The sequence below is a fragment of the Carassius auratus genome, chromosome 27 (assembly GCF_003368295.1).
Source record: "Carassius auratus strain Wakin chromosome 27, ASM336829v1, whole genome shotgun sequence".
Lineage (NCBI taxonomy): Eukaryota > Metazoa > Chordata > Actinopteri > Cypriniformes > Cyprinidae > Carassius > Carassius auratus.
The window spans coordinates 20779195-20798251 of NC_039269.1; the positions used below are offsets into that span (position 1 = coordinate 20779195).

At 35.7% G+C, this 19057-nt stretch overlaps 2 protein-coding genes across 5 annotated transcripts in view; both read left to right on the forward strand.

Annotated features, from left to right (window-relative positions):
- The first annotated feature begins 550 nt into the window (after positions 1-550).
- Positions 551-4150, forward strand: LOC113045839 (selenoprotein F). The gene is made up of 5 exons (XM_074559816.1): positions 551-681; positions 1858-2025; positions 2178-2241; positions 2491-2540; positions 3131-4150. Exons 1-5 carry the CDS (start codon positions 634-636, stop codon positions 3260-3262), a joined length of 462 nt encoding a protein of 153 aa, XP_074415917.1. The 5' UTR covers positions 551-633; the 3' UTR covers positions 3263-4150.
- Positions 4151-12516: 8366 nt separating this feature from the next.
- LOC113045840 (protein FAM110B) overlaps positions 12517-19057 on the forward strand; it is a 40194-nt gene continuing 33653 nt past the window's right edge. For all 4 annotated transcript variants that reach the window (XM_026206533.1, XM_026206534.1, XM_026206532.1 and 1 more), the window contains exon 1: positions 12517-12666. The gene's annotated coding sequence lies outside the window, so the exon portion shown is untranslated. The remainder of the gene's footprint in view (positions 12667-19057) is intronic.

Genomic DNA, 19057 nt, shown 5'->3' on the forward strand with positions numbered 1-19057 from the left:
TTTGACGTCAGTGGGTCAGCTGTCGCTCTATGACTGGATAATCTCACTTAATAATCTCACTTCACTCAAATAGTCCAGACAACAACACATCACATTTATTTGGCCCTAACGGCCTTACATACATTTACAGTCAATTGTTTATGTTTACATACATGTTTACAAACAAATATTATATATATTCTGTAATTTTTAAAAATATTAATTGCATATAAAAAAAATCAAATATAAAATACTCTTATATTTCCAATTCTGCACATAACACAGCTTTCATGCCATAAAAGCTTGATAAAAAAAAAAAAAAAAAAAAAAACAAACAAAACAAAAAAAACATTATGGGGTATAAAAAAGTAAATTCCAGTCAGATTTGTCCAAATTCTTCCTAAACCATTGCACGTTTGATGATGACTGCATGACACATCTAACTACTCCTTCAGCTTAGTTAAAAATAATAATGCCTATTATTGTTACTTTTTTGACAATTGTTAAAAGTTTGATCTTTCTTTAAATCAAGGGAAACCTTAATCTTTTAAACAGCTTGTTTTTTATGGTAGGACTTTTATTAATAAACTCAGCGCGTGTGATGTGACGCGTTTCCTGCTGAACTCTGCGTCGGTGAGGGGAAAAGAAACACTTATGGCGGGGGAGGTGTATTTGCTTTGGTTACTGCCTTTATTACAAACGGTAGGTGAACAAACCATAGATGTGTTTTCATCTTTGAAAATAGATACCTAGCAATGACCTGTAGTCCAGGTGTCTATGTAAAATATGCAGTATTTACGTTCAAGGCGCAGGTTAGCCGGCTCGCTAATGTTAGCTAATGACGTGGCTCAACCGGCTGATAATATAATGTTTTGCAAATCTGTATAATATTGCGGATTTCATTTCTAACCGTAACATTAACTAGCTCTGCACCTACTGCAAGAATTTGAGACCGTGTTTTTCATATGATCTGTAATGATTAAACGTTTAAACTGTTAGCTAGTTTAGCTGCAAAATATTATTATTATTTTTTTTATATATTTTAAAATTTTACGTCGGGGTGATGTAAACTATATTTCCTGTGAGTTTATGTTCTTCGCATTTTTGGAGATCTCCCCGAGAGTAGCTAATAGTGTTCGTAACTTGGAAGCAAATTCACCAAGAGATATTTCATTAACCAAAATTAAAAAAAAAAAAAAAAATCCATATAATAAAAATTCCATACAACAAGTTTTGTTGATCAGATTCAAGGTCCAAACAATTCTCAAGTCATTGCAATTTAAATATAAAGTATCTGTTATGTTAGTTTCACTGAGAGAGTATTATATATATTTGAAACGTTTTTAATTTTTAAAGTTTCTATTTGTTCTTTTTCTTCAGTTAAGGTTTATTTTATTTTAAGTCCAATTTTGTATGGTTCATTTTACTTTCAGTTTTAGTTAACTGTAATAACACCGGTCTCAAAAGTTCAAATCTTCCTGCATTCCAAAAGAATTAAATTTTTAAATGATAGTGCTTATTCATAAATGTAAATGTATCAATTATTCTATTTTTTTTTGGAGTTGTTTTTTGTATCATTTAAAGTGTGTGTAACTAGGAAGTGGAATGTCATCCACCAGCTGTAAAACGGTCTAGTCTTGTTATCATAGCTGTGTAGCCAAAGCTTGCAAATTCCTGCACCTGTGCTTTACCCTCCATTTGCCTTGTTCTTTGACATTGCATTTGACGGTCATTCAAATCAAAGATGCTTTCAGAAAACAGCTGAGAATTTCCAACAGGTTTGAGGTGTTGACTTAAAGGTCAACAGGTGTAGATGCTTAAGGAATTTCATCTACTGCTTGTTTCATGTGTAAAATGTTGAAACTCTTCCTGGCTTAGCTGGCGTCTTATGGAGCCGAGCTCTCCTCTGAGGCCTGCAGGGAGATGGGCTTCTCCAGCAATCTCCTGTGCAGCTCCTGTGATCTCCTGGGTCAGTTCAGCCTGGGCCAGTTAGACCTTCCCTGCAGGCAGTGCTGCCAAGAGGAGGCTCAGCTGGAGTCAAGGAAGGTGAGTTCAGCTTCAGTCAAATCACAAGCTCATTTTCTTTTACATTTAATGAAGCTCTCCTGCAGTTTTACCCACCAAACAATGAAAAATGTGCAAAGGATACAAAGCAGAGGCAACAGTATATATATCTGTCTGTCTTTCTTTTTCGACAGCTCTATCCTGGAGCCATCCTTGAGGTCTGTGGATGAAAATTGGGGAGGTTCCCTCAAGTCCAAGGTAGGCTGAGGATTTGGCCTCAAGTATGAGTGACTGACACTTTAACATTCTTGTGTTGCTTGATGATTATACTAAAATGGCTTAGAAATGAAGCAAAATAAACCAAGTTAATTTTAAATGCTTCAAAGGGTGTTTTCCTTTAGCAGTTGTTACAGCAGTTGAGCTGTTGTTTTGTGGCACAGTCTATCAGAGTGATAACTTTTGTACTTCTGTTACAAAACTGTAATTTTTGTGACTATTCCCCTTCAGCTTTCGTCAGGAGTGACAAGCCAAAGATGTTCAGGGGTCTTCAGATCAAGGTAAAGTGTTTTTTTTTTTTTTTTTTTTTTTTTTTATGAAGTATTTTAGGTAATAGTTTGAAAAGTAATAAAGTAAATTGTAAAGGTAATTAACATGCGAATGGACATACACTTCTGTTCAAATATTTAATTTAATTTTTTAAAGAAATTGCTACTTTCATTCAGCTAGGATCTATTAAAATAAAATTAAGTGACAGTAAAAATTAACAAATTCTATTTCAAATATGCTGATGTTTCTTTAGCAGCAAATCAGCATATTAGAATGACACGTAAGACTGGAGTAATGGCTGCTGAAAATTCAGCTTTGCCATGACAGAAATGACATTTTTTTTCATGTATTCAAATAAAATACATTTTGAATTGGAATAATTGTAAATGATTATATTATTTCAAAATGTAACAGTTTTTAATGCTTTTTTTTTCAGAAATAGTAAAAAAAAAAAAATCTTAACTTTTTGACAGTAGTGTATGTGTGCATATAAAAAAAAAAATTTGGTACAAACAAGATATCTGCCTAAACATTTTTATTACTTTTATACTTGGTTTAAACACTGGGTAATTATATATGCTTTTTTTAAACTTCGTTGCAGTATGTGAGAGGCTCAGACCCTGTGCTAAAGCTGCTGGATGATAACGGGAACATTGCTGAAGAGCTCAGCATCCTCAAGTGGAACACAGACAGCGTCGAAGAATTTCTTAGTGAGAAGTTAGAACGAATTTAGACTCTGTTTCATATTTAAAGCCAGATTTTCACAATTTGCTCTTTTTTGCATAAACTTCAAACCGAATCAAAGGAATTTTTGTGCTCAATAATGGACATTAATACATTGTACATGTTTTTTTTTTTGGTTTTTGTAAGTAAACTCATCAGTATCTGGTAGTGCTGTCAAACATGTAATTGCGATTATTAGCATCCAAAATAAGTTATTGTTTACATAATACGTTTTTGTGTGCTGTGTATATTTGTGCATATATAAATGCAAACACATACAGTATATATTTTGAAAATATTAACATCTATACATTTATATTCCTAAATTGTATATTATATACACACATTTAATATAAACAAAATATTTTTTCTTAATTCTATAGATGCATGTGTTTGTATTTATATATACATAATATACACCGTGTACACACATTATGCAAACAAACTTTTATTTTTGGATGCAATTAATTGCAATTAATTGTTTGACAGCACAAGTATTTAGTTTGAGTTGATCAGGTGATCAGGACATACTTTACTTTTTTTTTAGTTGATTTTTCTGCTGCATATTGTTGAATCGTTGATGTGCTGTGGCCTTTTATACATCTTGTGTCTGAGTGAATCGTGTTGAATGTGCTGGTTTGGTAAAGCTTGTGGCAGCTCCTCAGAAGCGCATGTTTATGTGGATTTGCACGTTAGTGAAGGCCTGACAGTAAACCAGTCCCTGGCATGTGAGGCCTGAAGACCCTGTGTAACTCCCTGAGCACGTTGTTATGGTGGGAACCTTCGAGCTCTACCCCAGTATGAGATGGTGGAATCTCTTCATTTCAATGTTTGTTAAAAAAAATTGAATTTAAACTCCATTTCACTAGCACACAGACAAATAAACCAGTTTTTCATATTAATGTGTTTGTTTGACTTCTTTCGCGATAGCATTTCACAGGTGTGAATATTTTAAATGCCACGATGGTAAAAAAAAAAAATCAATTAAAAGAAAAAGCTAGATTTAATACTTAGTCTCGTCAGGTTTTTTTCCCTCCCATTTCAGGGCATTTAAAGATGTGATTTGGTTTATATTAGAAAGTGTTAGTTGACTAGATTTTATTACAGTGTTGGAGTTCATTGGAATGATTATTTATGGCAAACCGTCAATATGTTCTTGCTCCCAAATTTTGAGCAGTAACATCAGTGATAATTATATTTTCACCACTAGATGTCAGCAGACATTTTTGTTGTATTCAATGTTTGGCCAAATTGTTGGATGAGTTTTAAAGATACAGTGTCTATGTACAGTATAATCTTATGTTAATTTAATAGAGATTTCATGTCGCAGTCTAATTCAACAAATATAGCAAAAGTTTAGGGTTGTGGATACATTTGCTTTGTTTTACTATCAAATTAATAAAAAAAAAATGTATCACACAGAAATCTATTAAATAATGTAACCTTCAGTAAATTATATAGAGTAGGACAATAATATACACTTGGCCTAGATTAGATACATGCATATACATTTTCTTTTTGGAATGTTCTTGAATGGTCTTGGTGCACAGATCCACTTATTTTTGAATAAAATTAGAGTAAAAACGAAAATACTGTTAAAATTGAAAATATTAAAAATTCAGTTTGAATATACACCAGTCAAAAGTTTTTGGATGGTAAGATTTTTAAGAATTCTCTTTTGCTCAACAAGCCTGCCTTTATTTGATCCAAAAATACAGCAAAAGCAGAAATTTTGTGAATTTATTTTACATTTTGTGAATTTAGCTTGTAGTGCCGGAAGTGACACAACACTGGAATGGGTCCGCACACTTAAAGGGCATTGGAAACCTTCTGATGCGTAAGCCAGGGCTATTGCATCAACAATCCAGTAAGAAAGTCACTGCTTTGTTGGCAGCAGTCCTTTTGTGGTGGCTTCCTAAAGCAAATGAACAACTGCTCAGACTGCCTAAACAGGCTAGAGCGCTCCAGGTATACTCTCAGAGCCCTCACTGGGCAGAGCATGTTTGGACCCTGCTCACCATCTGTAACGGGGAGCAGCAGGCCAATAGGGAGATCACCTGAACTCTTAATAGTGTTGAGAACACCTCAGGAATATAACTGTGTCTTCGTTTTAGAACAACCAGCATTCCCAGCCTCTGTGCACCCATCAGGAACTTGATGATCAGGTTGTTTCTCCAAATTAAATGGGCAGCTTCGATAGAATGGTTCACTGTGATCACTGCCACCTATACTTTGTGCCCCTTACCCTGCAGCTCTTGCAAAAAGGTTAGCCTGCATGACACACCACACAATATCGGGTCCACACTCCATGTAGAACACCAGTTAAGGAAGACCAACCATTTTTTGCTGTAAAGCCGTATTGTAGAAGGTACTCTCGCCTCCTAATTTGTTTGCTTATTCTTGCTGGAAATTGATGTCGAGACAGGCAACGCACTCACTGTGCCAATCCATTTTATGCAAGGAGTCTTTGCATGAGCCACACTCGCGATGTGACATTTGAAACGGTGCACGTTGATAAAGTTGCTCTTTAGGAATCGGTGTGCAGTAAATCCTTGCTGCTTCAGGCGTCTTTGACGGCGGCGAGCAGAGCTGGAGCTTCTTTTTCCTCTGTTTCTTGGCTTCTTCCAGAGTCAGCAAACAGATGATCCTCATCGCTGAAGGAGCATTATTTGATGAATGGTGCTGCGAGCCTAAATGAGGCCTAAATGAGGTTTGTGCAGCTACACAGAAGTGAACAAATCAGGCTTCAGTAAAACAGGAGTTTCCCCATTCACACATTGTGAAGTGAACGTTCTGTGAGGTAACTAGTATTGCTCCCTGCAGTGCAAAATTTGACCGAATGCATACATTTTTTTTATTTTCGTCAGTTATGACACTTTACCTCTTCAAATCAGACAGAGATGAAATAGTTCGGTAAGATCACATTTATTTGAATTATAACATTTATTTAAATTAAACATCGAGCAAGAGAGAGAGAGAATGAGACAGATGACAGTTCTGTGTGTGTGTGTGCTGCATCTGTGCATCTCTACCTTAAAACAATTGATTAGGTTACTTCCAGAAACAGGAATATAAACTGAGGAATATAATGTTGCGTTCCAGTATCTAGGATATTTTTTAATTAAAATCACGGGGAAGCATTGACATGAAGTTTATGTGCAAATCATTCATTGCTAAATCAATTAATACTATAGGATTCTTTAGAAAGTGATGATAAAGACATTTATAATGTAATATTTATATTTTCAAATTAAAAGTTTTCAACATAATAATAAATATGTTTTGACCAGCAAATCAAAATATAAGAATGATTTTTGAAGGATGCAGTAATGATACAAAAAATTCAGCTTTGAAATCCCAGGAATAAATAACATTTTTAAATATATTCAGATTTATGTTAAATCGTAAAAATATTACTGTTTTTGCTGTACTTTGGATCAAATAAATGCAGGCTAGGTGAGCAGAAGAGATGTCTTTAAAAAACATAAAAAAATGTACTGTTCAAGAAGTTTTTGACTGGTAGTGTATTTTGATATGTAATTTATTCCTATGATGCAAAGCTGAATTTTCAGCAGCCATTACTCCAGTCGTTAGATTCACATGATTCTCCAGAAATTATTTTAATATGCTGATTATTATTATTATTGTCATTGTTGAAAACAAATGTGCTGTTTAAAAGATATATAGATATAAATTAGGATTGTTTGATGAATAGAAAGCTCAAAAACAACATTTATTTAAAATTGATATATTTTATAACGTCATAAATGTGTTTACTGTTATTTTTTTACTTTTGAAAATTTAATGCATCCTTTGCTGAATAAAAAGATTACATTTCTTTAAAAAAAAAAAAATACTTTTTGAACTCCAAATTTTTGAACAGTAGTGTACATTTCTTGTAAATATTGAAAGTAAATGTGTATAGTGTGCAGATGTCTGCTAACGGATAGCTCTGAATCACTGATTAATGCCGCATGTCTGGCACGTCATGCTCTTCACAGATTTACACAATGTGTTTAGAGTCATTCTTTTTTAATTGATCCTAACAGCCTTAGTCATCAGTTAGTCACCAGTTAGCAATGAAAAGACAAGCGTAATTTAACAGTCTGGTCTTGGAAGAGTTGCCATCCTACAATCAACTTCTTACAAACACTGAAAGTCATAGACGGTAGGTAAATGATGCAGCAAAAAAATACTCTAAAAGCATACACAAAAACTATTTGCTATCTGTGACTTATTGTGCATGGGAAAATTTAACTGATTTAAAAAAAAAAAATCTACCCTCTCAGGTTGAGTAAAAGCATACTAGCCCTCCCGGGGTCCAGGGGCAGTAGTTGTGGCAGATCCATTGCCAAGCACAGGACTGCAGATACTCCTCATCTCTGATGATTTCCATATGTGCTCCGCCAGCAGTTACTGCTGCTCTTGAAACATCCTAGCACATTTCTTCCATTACACCTCATTATCTATCCCCCTTTCATCCAAAACAATAACACATGCAGGCACAGACACTGGTAGATGACAATCTTTTTGTAAACATTCAGAAAACATTTTGTGCGGTATTCCTGGTAATATTTAAATAATCGAAATCTAGCTGTAATAATTTTTGTTGCAAACAATTATTACGCCCACTTGAAATACTTGATTCTCATTGGTGAATAGGGATGTTTGTGCTGATTTGGGGAGTTGGGGGTCATGAGGACTGGAATGGGGAACCGCTGGGCTACATCATGTGTCGCCATTGAAAAAACTTTATAGTACAGTTTGTAAAAGTATTACAATACCAGAAAGGAAAATCAGGCCATCCTCCGTGAATGTAATGATAATGTATCCTGTCTGCGCGAAACAGGTGCACAGAGGTATGCTAATACATACTTTGACAGGCAGGTAGGAAAACCAATTAAAATTGTTGGTCCTACGCCTTCCACAGAATATACAAATATATTAAGACCACTTAATTACAGATTGCTATCAGGATGTGAAGAGACTTTCAAGCAGCATAACTAAAAATGTTTCTGAAGACAATCACCTTTTGCACCTTTAAGCTCAAACTCCATCAGGTGCTTTTTGATGCTTTGATGGAAACAAACAGCCTTACACTTAATTAATCTTAATAATAATAATGAATGTTTGTTGAGCATCAAAACAACATATTATAATGACTAAAGGATTATGTGAAACTGAAGACTGTGATAAAGTAATGACTGCTAAAAATTCAGCTTTACCACCACAGAAATAAATTACAGTTTATTTTTTATCTAATAAGTGCAGCCTTGGTGAGCATAAGAGACTTCTTTCAAAAACATAGTAGGCCTACTTATAACTGCCCCATCTTCAAACCTGGGAAATGTTTGTGCTTTATGTACACACTAAATGCAACATTCAAATAAAAAGCGCTCTTTCCACCCAGTCTGCTAATTGCAGTTTGACCCAAACATGTGGAACACACACAATACAGCCAACGTTCAGAGGGGGTTTCTCTCAGAGGACCATATTGTAGGATTAAGCTACCAAGAACAGCAAGTTGCTCCAACTGATATTTGCAAAATATCAACACCCCTTTGACCGCTCTACACTGTGCTGTGAGCATAACCCAAAGACGACCTTTGTTCAAAACATCAAGTGGAGTTGACTATGCGCTGATTTAGATTTTTGTCAAGTTTTTTTTTTCCTGACAAAGCCTTGCTTGTGTCAGCCAGTGTCCGTTGAAGTGATGCAGATGCATGGGATAAAAGCTTTTTTTTGTACTCAGTATTGCTGAATAAGAAAAATCTCTGTATTTTGCTGGAGCGTTTCAGTCTCCTGGCTGGGCTGCTGTTTCAGTAGACGCTTCCTTCCTGCATGAGGGCTCGTCGGTGTTTTATGATCATTGAGGCTGCTGTTATAAGGAATGTGGAATGAAACAAAGCATAAACAGTGAAAACAAGGCTTTCTGTTTCTAGAATCCTCTCATTTATCCCAGTCTGCTCTCATAGTTCAGTTCAGTTCTCGCTTTCCTTTCTCCCCTGATCATGACCTCGTGCTCATTTATTTCTTGTTAGCATCCTCAGATTTGAGGTCCTGTTTGTTTCGTTCCAGTTGTTCGAACAGTTCGACACTGAGCACTAGCTGAAATCCCTTTGTGTAATGAGAGCAAGAGATTTTGTGGATGTGCCAGTGCTCAACCAGTCTTTATGAAGGGTGGTGGGAACTTGACCTACATAGTGTTTTGGATTGGTTGCAGATGCTGCCTGTTGAAAAGAGACCTGCAACTGATTCAGCAAATGCTGAAGATCCACCAAGCTTTATCCATCAGACCTTTAAATTAATCCCAAAGTCATTATTGATATTGATTGTTCAATATTATGGTAGCAAATGTGCCCTGAAGCATTTCATTTAGCACTGCATGTAAACAGTTAAGCGGTATCATATTTAAGACTAAAATGGTGCATTTTATTGACTTTATTCAAAGTACTCAAGGGATACAGAGAAGCAGATTGGTGTGGAGAATCAAACCAGTCAGTCTGCGTAGCTCTGGGTCATTCTGTTTTGAACAGAACGCTGAGATGACTTCCGTTATATATTCTGAGCTTCACTGCAGCTTCGCCTAAACTTTTGGCCCAGAAAGTGGAATAAAAATTAAGCAAAGGAGAACACAGCTCCTTATGGATGAAAATATTGTTCTTTTCTCCGAGTGCATGACTCAGAAACTACTGAGGAATGAAAAACTACACTTTTCCACTTTTGCGGTTTTCCAGTGGATTTGCCACTCAGACCTTCTTGCATGAATACATTTTCCACGGCTTTAAATCACATGAGCATGACTCTAGTAGTGTTATGCACTTCAAACATATTTGTAGTTTGTCCTAATAATAAATAATAACGGTTTTATATTCAGATCATCCTTTTTAATATTTGTGTGTGTGTTAAATTGCACTATATCTGATTTCTGTCCATTTTCAGCTTAATTTTCTGTTTTAATTTTTTATGCATTTCTTTTCAGTTTTTTTTAAGTGATGGATCCCTGTTTTATGATTATAATGCTACATAATGTGTGTGTGTCATAATAATAATATATATTGCTATATTGCATGACCATTCCATATTAGTTCTGATGAAAATGTAAAAAAATGGACAGACATTTTCTTTTAAAACACTTGCTCATAGGTTCATGTTTAGGTATTTATCATAGGTTTTGTTTAGGTATTATGTATGTTTATGTATATATATGTGTGTTTCTGTTTTCATTATTTCATATTTAAAACATTGCATTTAAAATTTTAAGATTAATTTAAATAACACATACTGTTAATAACTGTAATTTCAAATGTCATAATTTCTGCACAAGTGCTTTTATACCACATGTGCATCATGAAACCTTACATGCAATTTCACATAAGCGTTCATATGACTTTACAGTGTAAAAATGGCAATCATGTGTTGGACTAAATCAGCTTAATTAAAAAAAAAATCACATTGCGTTTCAGGAGCTTGGAATCAAGCATGTGTAATAGTACTGATGGCTGGTTCAAGAGTGGGTCAGCTAGGGCTTTGCCTCTTGGGACTGGAGGCTGAATGTCACTCGTAATCTGCTCTCTCAGTGTCAACACAATGTCTGGCGGCTCCTTCAGCGCAGCATGTAGTTCTTTTGGAACAACAAACCCACATACAGAGAGCATATGCTAATACCTCACTCAGCATTTACAATGAGCATATTTTTGACTCAAAGCCTGATGAAAGAAGAAATAATACATATTGCATCATCACTCTATACCTGGTGTAAATTTTAGAAAATACATAATTTATTTTGTAACATGCAGAATCAGGTACTCATTGATTAGAGACAAAAAAGTAGGACAACTGCGGCCCTTTTGAGATGTGGTCATTTTTTTCTTGTTTTAATTAAGCTTATATTATTTCCTGTAAATGAAATGTAGGATGTAAATACAACAGGATTTCACTCTTTATGTGATGAACTCAGATTTCTTAATTGTGCAAAAATTGTTTGTATGTCTTGAGTTTAGTGATGTAAAGTGATGTTGAGTCTGCCTCTGCCTGACAACAAGAATTCCAGTTTTCAGCTCAGTTTAGCTGTTGCTTGGTAACAGCAAGGTCTGTGAAGTGAAGCCCCTTAGAAGCCTGTGCTGCTAACTGTCCCCCTTTGAGAGTGAAATATCACTAATATCTCTTAATGTTGAATGTTTTTCCTCTTTGAATATCCAAGGGAAAATAAACTATTAATTAGTTAAAGAGGATTATTTGATGACAGTCATATGTTACATGCATTTATCAATAAATGATGAATAACCACAGTTTCAAGGACTTTATTGAGTAGTTCTTCAAATTGAATGTGACAGGAACAATAGCAACAAATGTTACTATACAACATTATGGATTCTTCTACATTTTTACAGATCCCATCCCCCCTTTTATTTTCAAGTGAAAGTTTTTTTGTTTAGAAGATGAGATATGATGAGGTAGGTATAGCCTACATCAAGAAAAGAAGTTTAGTTCTTTAAAGAAACTGAACTATTTAGACCATTGAACAAACACTGTACTTTATTTATAAATCTGTTTTATAAAAAAAGGTGGCATGACTCGTGCAATGGATTTGTTTTATAATGTGTCATGTTTTTGCCAGGCACATTACAGAGACTCTATAGTAATAAAATAAAGTAAAATAAAATAAAATAAATAATCTAATCTTTGCTTAAATTTGTACATGACCCCTTTCATAATAATAATAATAATATTTTGGCATTTAACGCATAAGTTAATTATTTAAACAGTGAAAGTCTTACTGTTTTAAAATATTGTCTTAAGACCCATCTTGTTTATGCTTTTTATGTGATTGTTTGTATTTGGTCTGTTAGGGTGTAATAATAATTATTGTGTAATGTTGATTGTTTTGTTGTAAGGTGTCCTTGAGTGTCATGTCAGGTGCCTATAAATAACATGAAATAAATTTTACACAGAGGTCAAGTTCATTATTTACGTTTGACATTTCATGTAACGGACCTCAAACTGTGCTCAACAACTGTAAGCGGTAAGCGTAGCGGTACCTTTAAGAAAATTGGACCGATGTATTTTGAAAACGGGGGAGAACAGTTCATTTAGTTGTGAAAAGTCGTGTGCAAAGAGTGTATATACTGAATAGTTGATCTATTTATTATGCAGCTACTCAATTATTTCCTATACTGTAAAACTGAACATTAGCTAATGATATTAAGGGGACATGATAAAACCTGTTTGACCGATCCCCCCTCTTTCCCACAAAAGTCTATTCTTGATCTAAGGCTCATGATGCAGTGGGATTCAATAAGCTGGTAGGTGCTGCCCAACTCAAGGTTTTCGGCTCCAGTCGACAGCGAATGAGCACGGAAATATACCGCAGCATCCTCACTCATTTGAAGTGTTTACGTGCAGATCATAAAGGTAAGTTTTTGTTGTAAATATCGTTTTATTTAACGCTGTATTTAGGATGCGTCAGTGTCTGTTTAGAGCTCATAGAAGCCCATTCAATAACACTCTAGCATCCCTCACCTATTGTTCAACTGCAGACGACCAAATTCCACGGACGTGAACACTGCCAATGACATGTTGCATGTGATTTGCAGTGTTGCTTTTATCTTCATGGATTTGAATGTATAAGCAGCATATTGAAAGAGTAATTTACCCAATAAAGCTAGTGTTTGCATTGTATTCTTCTTCGTAACTGCATTTTGCAGCAAAAGGTGGAAATCTTACTGTTATCATATAACTGCAGGCAGACAATACGATTCAAATAACAAGAGGGTTTTCTTTTCCCCCCCTTCTTCCACATTTGAGTTTGTTTTCTCTGTTGTAACTGTCTGATAATGTAGATGCAGGAGTCTGGCTTATTTGTAATGTGTTGACTGGGCTATTGATTGTCTATCAGGACCGTTACTAGTGTAGTTAGTCTCAGAAATGCCTTGTTCTTTTAATTCCTTGTTCTGTTTGATGTCTTGGATCATTGTAGGCTTCTAATAGAGGTTTGAAGGGTATCAGACGAGCCAAAATGACATCCAGACATCCATGGTTTGACAGGGTGCCTGTCATTGCAGTGCAAAATATGGCACTGATGACCTGTTGTGTTTATAAAAAGTTCCTGTATAAAATACAGCTGCTCAAACCAGAGTTAAAGGCTGTTTGTTTGGAATATGCTGTCTGTTTGGATTAGGATAGCTGCTTAATGGTCATACGAAGTTAGAACTTGCATCTCAAAATTTTTGTTTCACGGATTTGTCACTAGCCAAAATCTGACTATATTAGGTCATTCGGTTTGAGCAACAACAAACTAATGCCTGTTCTGAGTATGAGGAATTAACCATCACTATTTAATGCAAGCTTTGTTGGTTTCCTCAGTAAAGTAGTTTTAAACCAAACGGTAGGTCACAGATTATGGATAGCAAACCTACATCTAACAATATCATTGTGCATTTTTAAGTGCATTTTATTGAGCATATTGTGAACAATTTATCTATGCATATGATTTTTATTTTCTTACTTCATATTCCTTCCGGATCTTCCAGTTAAATGGCTTCTCTCTAGTGATTTATGCTGGACTTCTCTAATCATTTAGTTGTGTTTAACTCCGATGTAGCATAAGGGAAGAGGAAGCATTTTTGAATGTGCCCTATGTTCAATAATTTGTGTCCAGTTAAACTCCATTTCGACAGAAACATACTATTTTTCTTATTGTTGGACCTGTAAAATTCATGGCAATATTAAAACATGTCATGTTTTGTTTAGAAAACTTTTCTTACTTTTATATGCCACAGTTTTGATTAGTGAGTTGGGTTGCCAAATGCTAGGTTTTGAATCAAAACAGCTGATTCAGGTAATGTGAGTAGTGTTTTATAAAATTTTTGATAAACTTTATGCGTTTAATTAGTCCGTTTGGCCATTTTGCGTAACAAGCTACACTGCATCAAACTTACAGAAGTCTGTAATACCACAACTGGAATGCAACGCTCTGTCTTCTTCGGTGGTGTAAGAAAGGATGTGGAATGAAAAGAGCAGACTTGGAAGAGTGTCATGGGATTGTAAAGCCATGATTATATGAGGAATGCCATGATGACTTCAGCAGAGATGCGGAAATGAACAGCGTTTAGAGGTAACAGATGAAAATGCAGTTAGAGTCTTTGTCAGCACTGCTCTCAGGGCTTGAGGAAATAAAAGACTTTAGTACAGTCTCCACTTTGGCTCAGGTATTGTCTTCAAAACAACAACGGCGGAGCGGTCTATGAATAGCTGACAGATTTTGACATCATGTTGGCACCTTGCATTACATGGTCAAACCAGCTGTGATTGGATCAGAATTTAAGCGGATGATCCAGTGGTTCATTCAGGGTGAGTTTTGTTGTTGATATGTGGAAAGTCTTGGGCATTTTCCGTCATTTCACAGTATGAGCAGTGAGTCAGAGGATAAATCATGAGAGTATTTGAATCCAGTAGGTATATCAGCTTTTCAAAGCCTCCCTGTTTTTACCCTTCTGAAAGCTGAGGCTAAATTCAACCATGTTTTTTTTTTAGGCTGTGGCTTTGTTCCCTTTCTGCAGCCTTATATACCTTATATTTGTTACTGTACTTAAGTACATTTTTCAAGTACCTGGTTTTAGTTTAAGAAACTTTTACTTCAGTACATTCCAAAGTATATAATATCAAACAACCAAGCACTTGATGGTTGCCAGATCTAGTTTGAAATGGAGATGATTGCCCTTTCTCTCTATTTGGCTTTAAGGTTAAACCTTGCAGTTATTTATTTATTACAGATAATCAAACACAAATGTGATCCTGGTTCAGAGTTTTGAAGTAATAGACATTGTTCTGTGAGATTTTATAATACATATGTGAATGTCCACCAGGGCCAGTAGCTTTACAGATTTCACAACAATGCTGACTAGTTTGGATGCCCTCTGACCGAGTACTTATTAGTGGTGATGAAACACTTTTGTGCCCAGGTTGGGTTATTGTGGTTTCATGTTGCCTTTGTCTTGTTTATTCTCCTGGGGCAGTTTAGGCCCATCTGTCTGATTCTTCACATCAATAGGGGCTGCAGCTGCATAGCCTGACCCCCAGCAGGCCTTTGTAATGTGCCCAGGCGTGGCGTGTGTTTGTGTCTGGGTACGTGCACGTGGGTACGTAGGCGCCATACTTTGTGCAGGATGTAGCACTGGTCTGCTTTAAAAGGTCATCAAAGAAGGAGGTGTGTTAGTCACAAAAGACAACACAAAGATGTCAAGCCAATTCACCTTTATTTGTATAGCGTTTTTAACAATACAGATTGTAACAAAGCAACTGAAAAGCATTAAATAGGAAAATAGTGTGTCAATAATGCAAAATGTCAAGGTTTTTATGATGCTGCTGACTGCTGAGTACAGGTGTCCTGTCAGCAGAACCACCGCTCTTTTGTCTTCATGCATAATGACTATCCAAGCTCTGATTTTGAAGTGTAGAGTGCTCTCTAATATATTTTTATTTTTTCTGCTGATCCAGTCAGGTTAGATTTGTACTTGCCTTAATAATATTATCAGCCTCACTGCCATACATTTAATATTTTATTTTATTTATATTATTTTTGCAACATATTAGATGTTAATAATAAATAAATTTTGTTTTCCATTAAGTATTATGCTTTCTTTTGTAAATCAAATAGGGTTGATTATTGGATGTTTGACTAACTTGAATCAAATGTTCACTAATTGCAAACTTCCCTTATTTTGTATTAGGGCTCTGTAAATAATCAATTGCGATTTTCATGCGGATCTCATCAGTAAAAATGCTCCTGTAATTAGAAGCATATCTCCAGCACGTTCGTTCAGATCAGGGTTGCCAGGTTTTAACAAAAAATCCTGCAAAGTTGCTTCTTAAAACTAGTCCAAAACTAGCCCAATCGCGTTTCCGGGAGGTTCTCAGATAAAAATTGCTTTGCGGGGCTAAAATATAATTTTTTTTTGCAAGGGTTGCCTTGGTAAAATTCGCATTTTAGGGCCTTAATATCACGTTATTGGTATTGGGGTTGCTTCAAACTGCGGACATGAAAAACAACCGCAGACTTGGCAACGCTGGTTCAGATGGCGCGGCAGTTACTACACAGAGCCGTAGTCTACCGACAACTAGCACAAAATCGTTTTCAAAATTGACAAAGAATTGCCTGCGATTTTAACATCGATTTTGTGCAGATTGTCTGTGAATTACGGCTCGGTGTAGTAAATGCCAACCAGTGTTGCCAAGTCTGTGGTTGTTTTTCATGTCCGCGTGTCGAAGCGACCCCAATACAAATAACGTGATATTTAGCCCCCAAAATGCGAATTTTACCAAGGCAAAAAAACGTATATTTTAACCTCGGGAAGTAATTTTTAGCGGGGAACCTCCTGGAAGCGCGGTGGGCTAGTTTTGGACTAGTGGGCAACCCTGATCTGAACGCACGTGCTGGAGATATACTTCTAATTACAGGAGTGTCTTTACTGATGAGATGTGCATGAAAATCGCATTCGATTTTTTGCACAGCCCTATTTTGTATTTAGATCGTCTTTGCTTTCATCTGACACTCACTTAAAGTTTATCTTCAAAAACACACAAACATTTTTTATAACAATATTAAATGTGATATTTAGCAAATCTCAGAACAAACATCCATTTTTCATAACCGTACATTCTAATATTTTAAAGCCTAAATTCAACTTCTGGCTTTTAGAAAATTGTCTAAATTTAATAGTTAAAATTATAAATTCTTAGTTTACAGGTATTTTTTATATTGATTTAAATATAAATGATAGACATCATTTAATTATTTAATTATATAAAAATATTGTAAACAATTAAATAATAATAATTATTATTTTTTATTATTAATTATTTTAATTATTTAGACAAGGTATTGTAGAATCTTACAGCAATTATTGGTTAATAGAAAGGAGAAGAAAAAAAATCAATTCCCTGAAAATTGGACCCATGTCCTTGGTGTTGCTCTATTTGAACTAGGTTCAGTATAAACTGTCCAACAGTAAAATCACAACAAACTGTTGACTGCTAATTAAAGTAGCGATGCTGAAAATATCAAGTATTCAGCTGGTTAGCCAGTGTGACCCATCAGTATTTTTATAAATATCAGGAAACCAATTTTTATGTTTGAAAGGCATAAAAACACAAATGAATGATTGACTAATATAATATGGTCCCATCTGGTTATTGGTCCATCTTTATTGTCCTTGTCATGTAACCCTAGTTATGTGGCCACAACCCCAAACCATTATGGCTTTATTGCTTTTTGTTTAATGTCTTGCTTTGGGCTCATAGATTTAGAAGCCCTATTCTTACATAACTGCTGCAGACAGTTTACAGGCTCTGTTACTAAATATTGCTTTGATTTTACAGAAAGCATCGACAAATAAAATCCTTGCGTAAGCACAGCAGATCAGGCCTTTATTGAATCTCTCAGCACTTACTCCAGCTCAGGCCTTGTCGACTCATATCACAGGGAAACGTGACTGCATCTTGTTTACAGGCTCCTGAGAAATATTTTTGCAATTAAAGCGGCCCAACGCTGGGTCAGCTGATGCAGGATTAAGGCCACACTGCTGTGAGTGTGAACAGCTCAACAGAAGGTGCTGATGAAAGCAGCTCTATGGAGGTGCTCCACAGCAGATGGCACACACACTGTGTGTGAACTGATGTTTGGTGCCAGGTCACATTCCTTCTCCCCCTTCTGGAGGATTATTAGAAATCATTCAATAGGTCTCTGTCTGGCTGATGATCTTTATCGGAGGCAGAATTATAATATCCTGCTTTTACCGGCTAAAAAAGATGATGGATAGAGATGCAGAGCAGGGGATAGCTGACTGTCACTGTATTCTCAATATTCAGTTATGAATGTTGTTATTATTGTTCACAACTTTAAATATTTTGCACATAAATACTTCCCTCATAATTCATTTCCTATGATTTGCTGAAATATTGGAATAATATATGACAATCACATATGAGGGTGTTTCTTTAACTAAGATAATTTTTGGTGGACTTGCATAAAACGCATACCTTAAACTTAAAGGAACAATTTGTAAGATATTTGCAGTAAAATATCCAAAAACCAGTAGGCTAGTGTTATATATTTTGTCCAGCTGATTACTAACAATATCGCTAATGTTTTCAACTACTTGTAAATCATGAGGAATCCCCATTCTAAACAGTGACATGGGACAGTGCAGTCGCCTGTCAATGACGTCAGTTACCCTTTGTTACTGTCTTTACTGACGTAGAAACCACATGACGACAAATGCGGAAGTAGTTTCTAGTGTCCAGCAAACCACTAGCTTGCTTCAAGCAGGTCCTTATTCACTCCTTCTTGCACGTTTTATGGTGGATTGTGTTACTTATTTATGGAACATAATTACTGTTTACCGTCTGCCGCTGGTTCTGTCGACAAGGACAGCTCCCGTAAACGTAAGCGTACGGGCCAACCAAATGAACCAAGAAGAGTTTGGGACAAGAGGAGAGAAAGAGCGAGGATCAATATTGGTGTTGCATTTTCTAGACTGAGACAGCTTCACGACAAACTTAAACTAGAAAGAGATGCCGATCTCGCATGTGTTTTACTTGACAGGTGAGTTGTTTTGATTCATATCTTTACAGAAAAAGTATGCTGTTATAACGATCAACAAGATTAGTATTATGGGGCATACACGCCAAATGCGGGGCATCCGCGTCTCTAGACCCGCGCGAGCACGCGTTTGATCCATAGTCTGATCACGTCTTTGCATTGACTTTGTATGTAATCTTATCGCAAATCATTGAACTCGTGTTT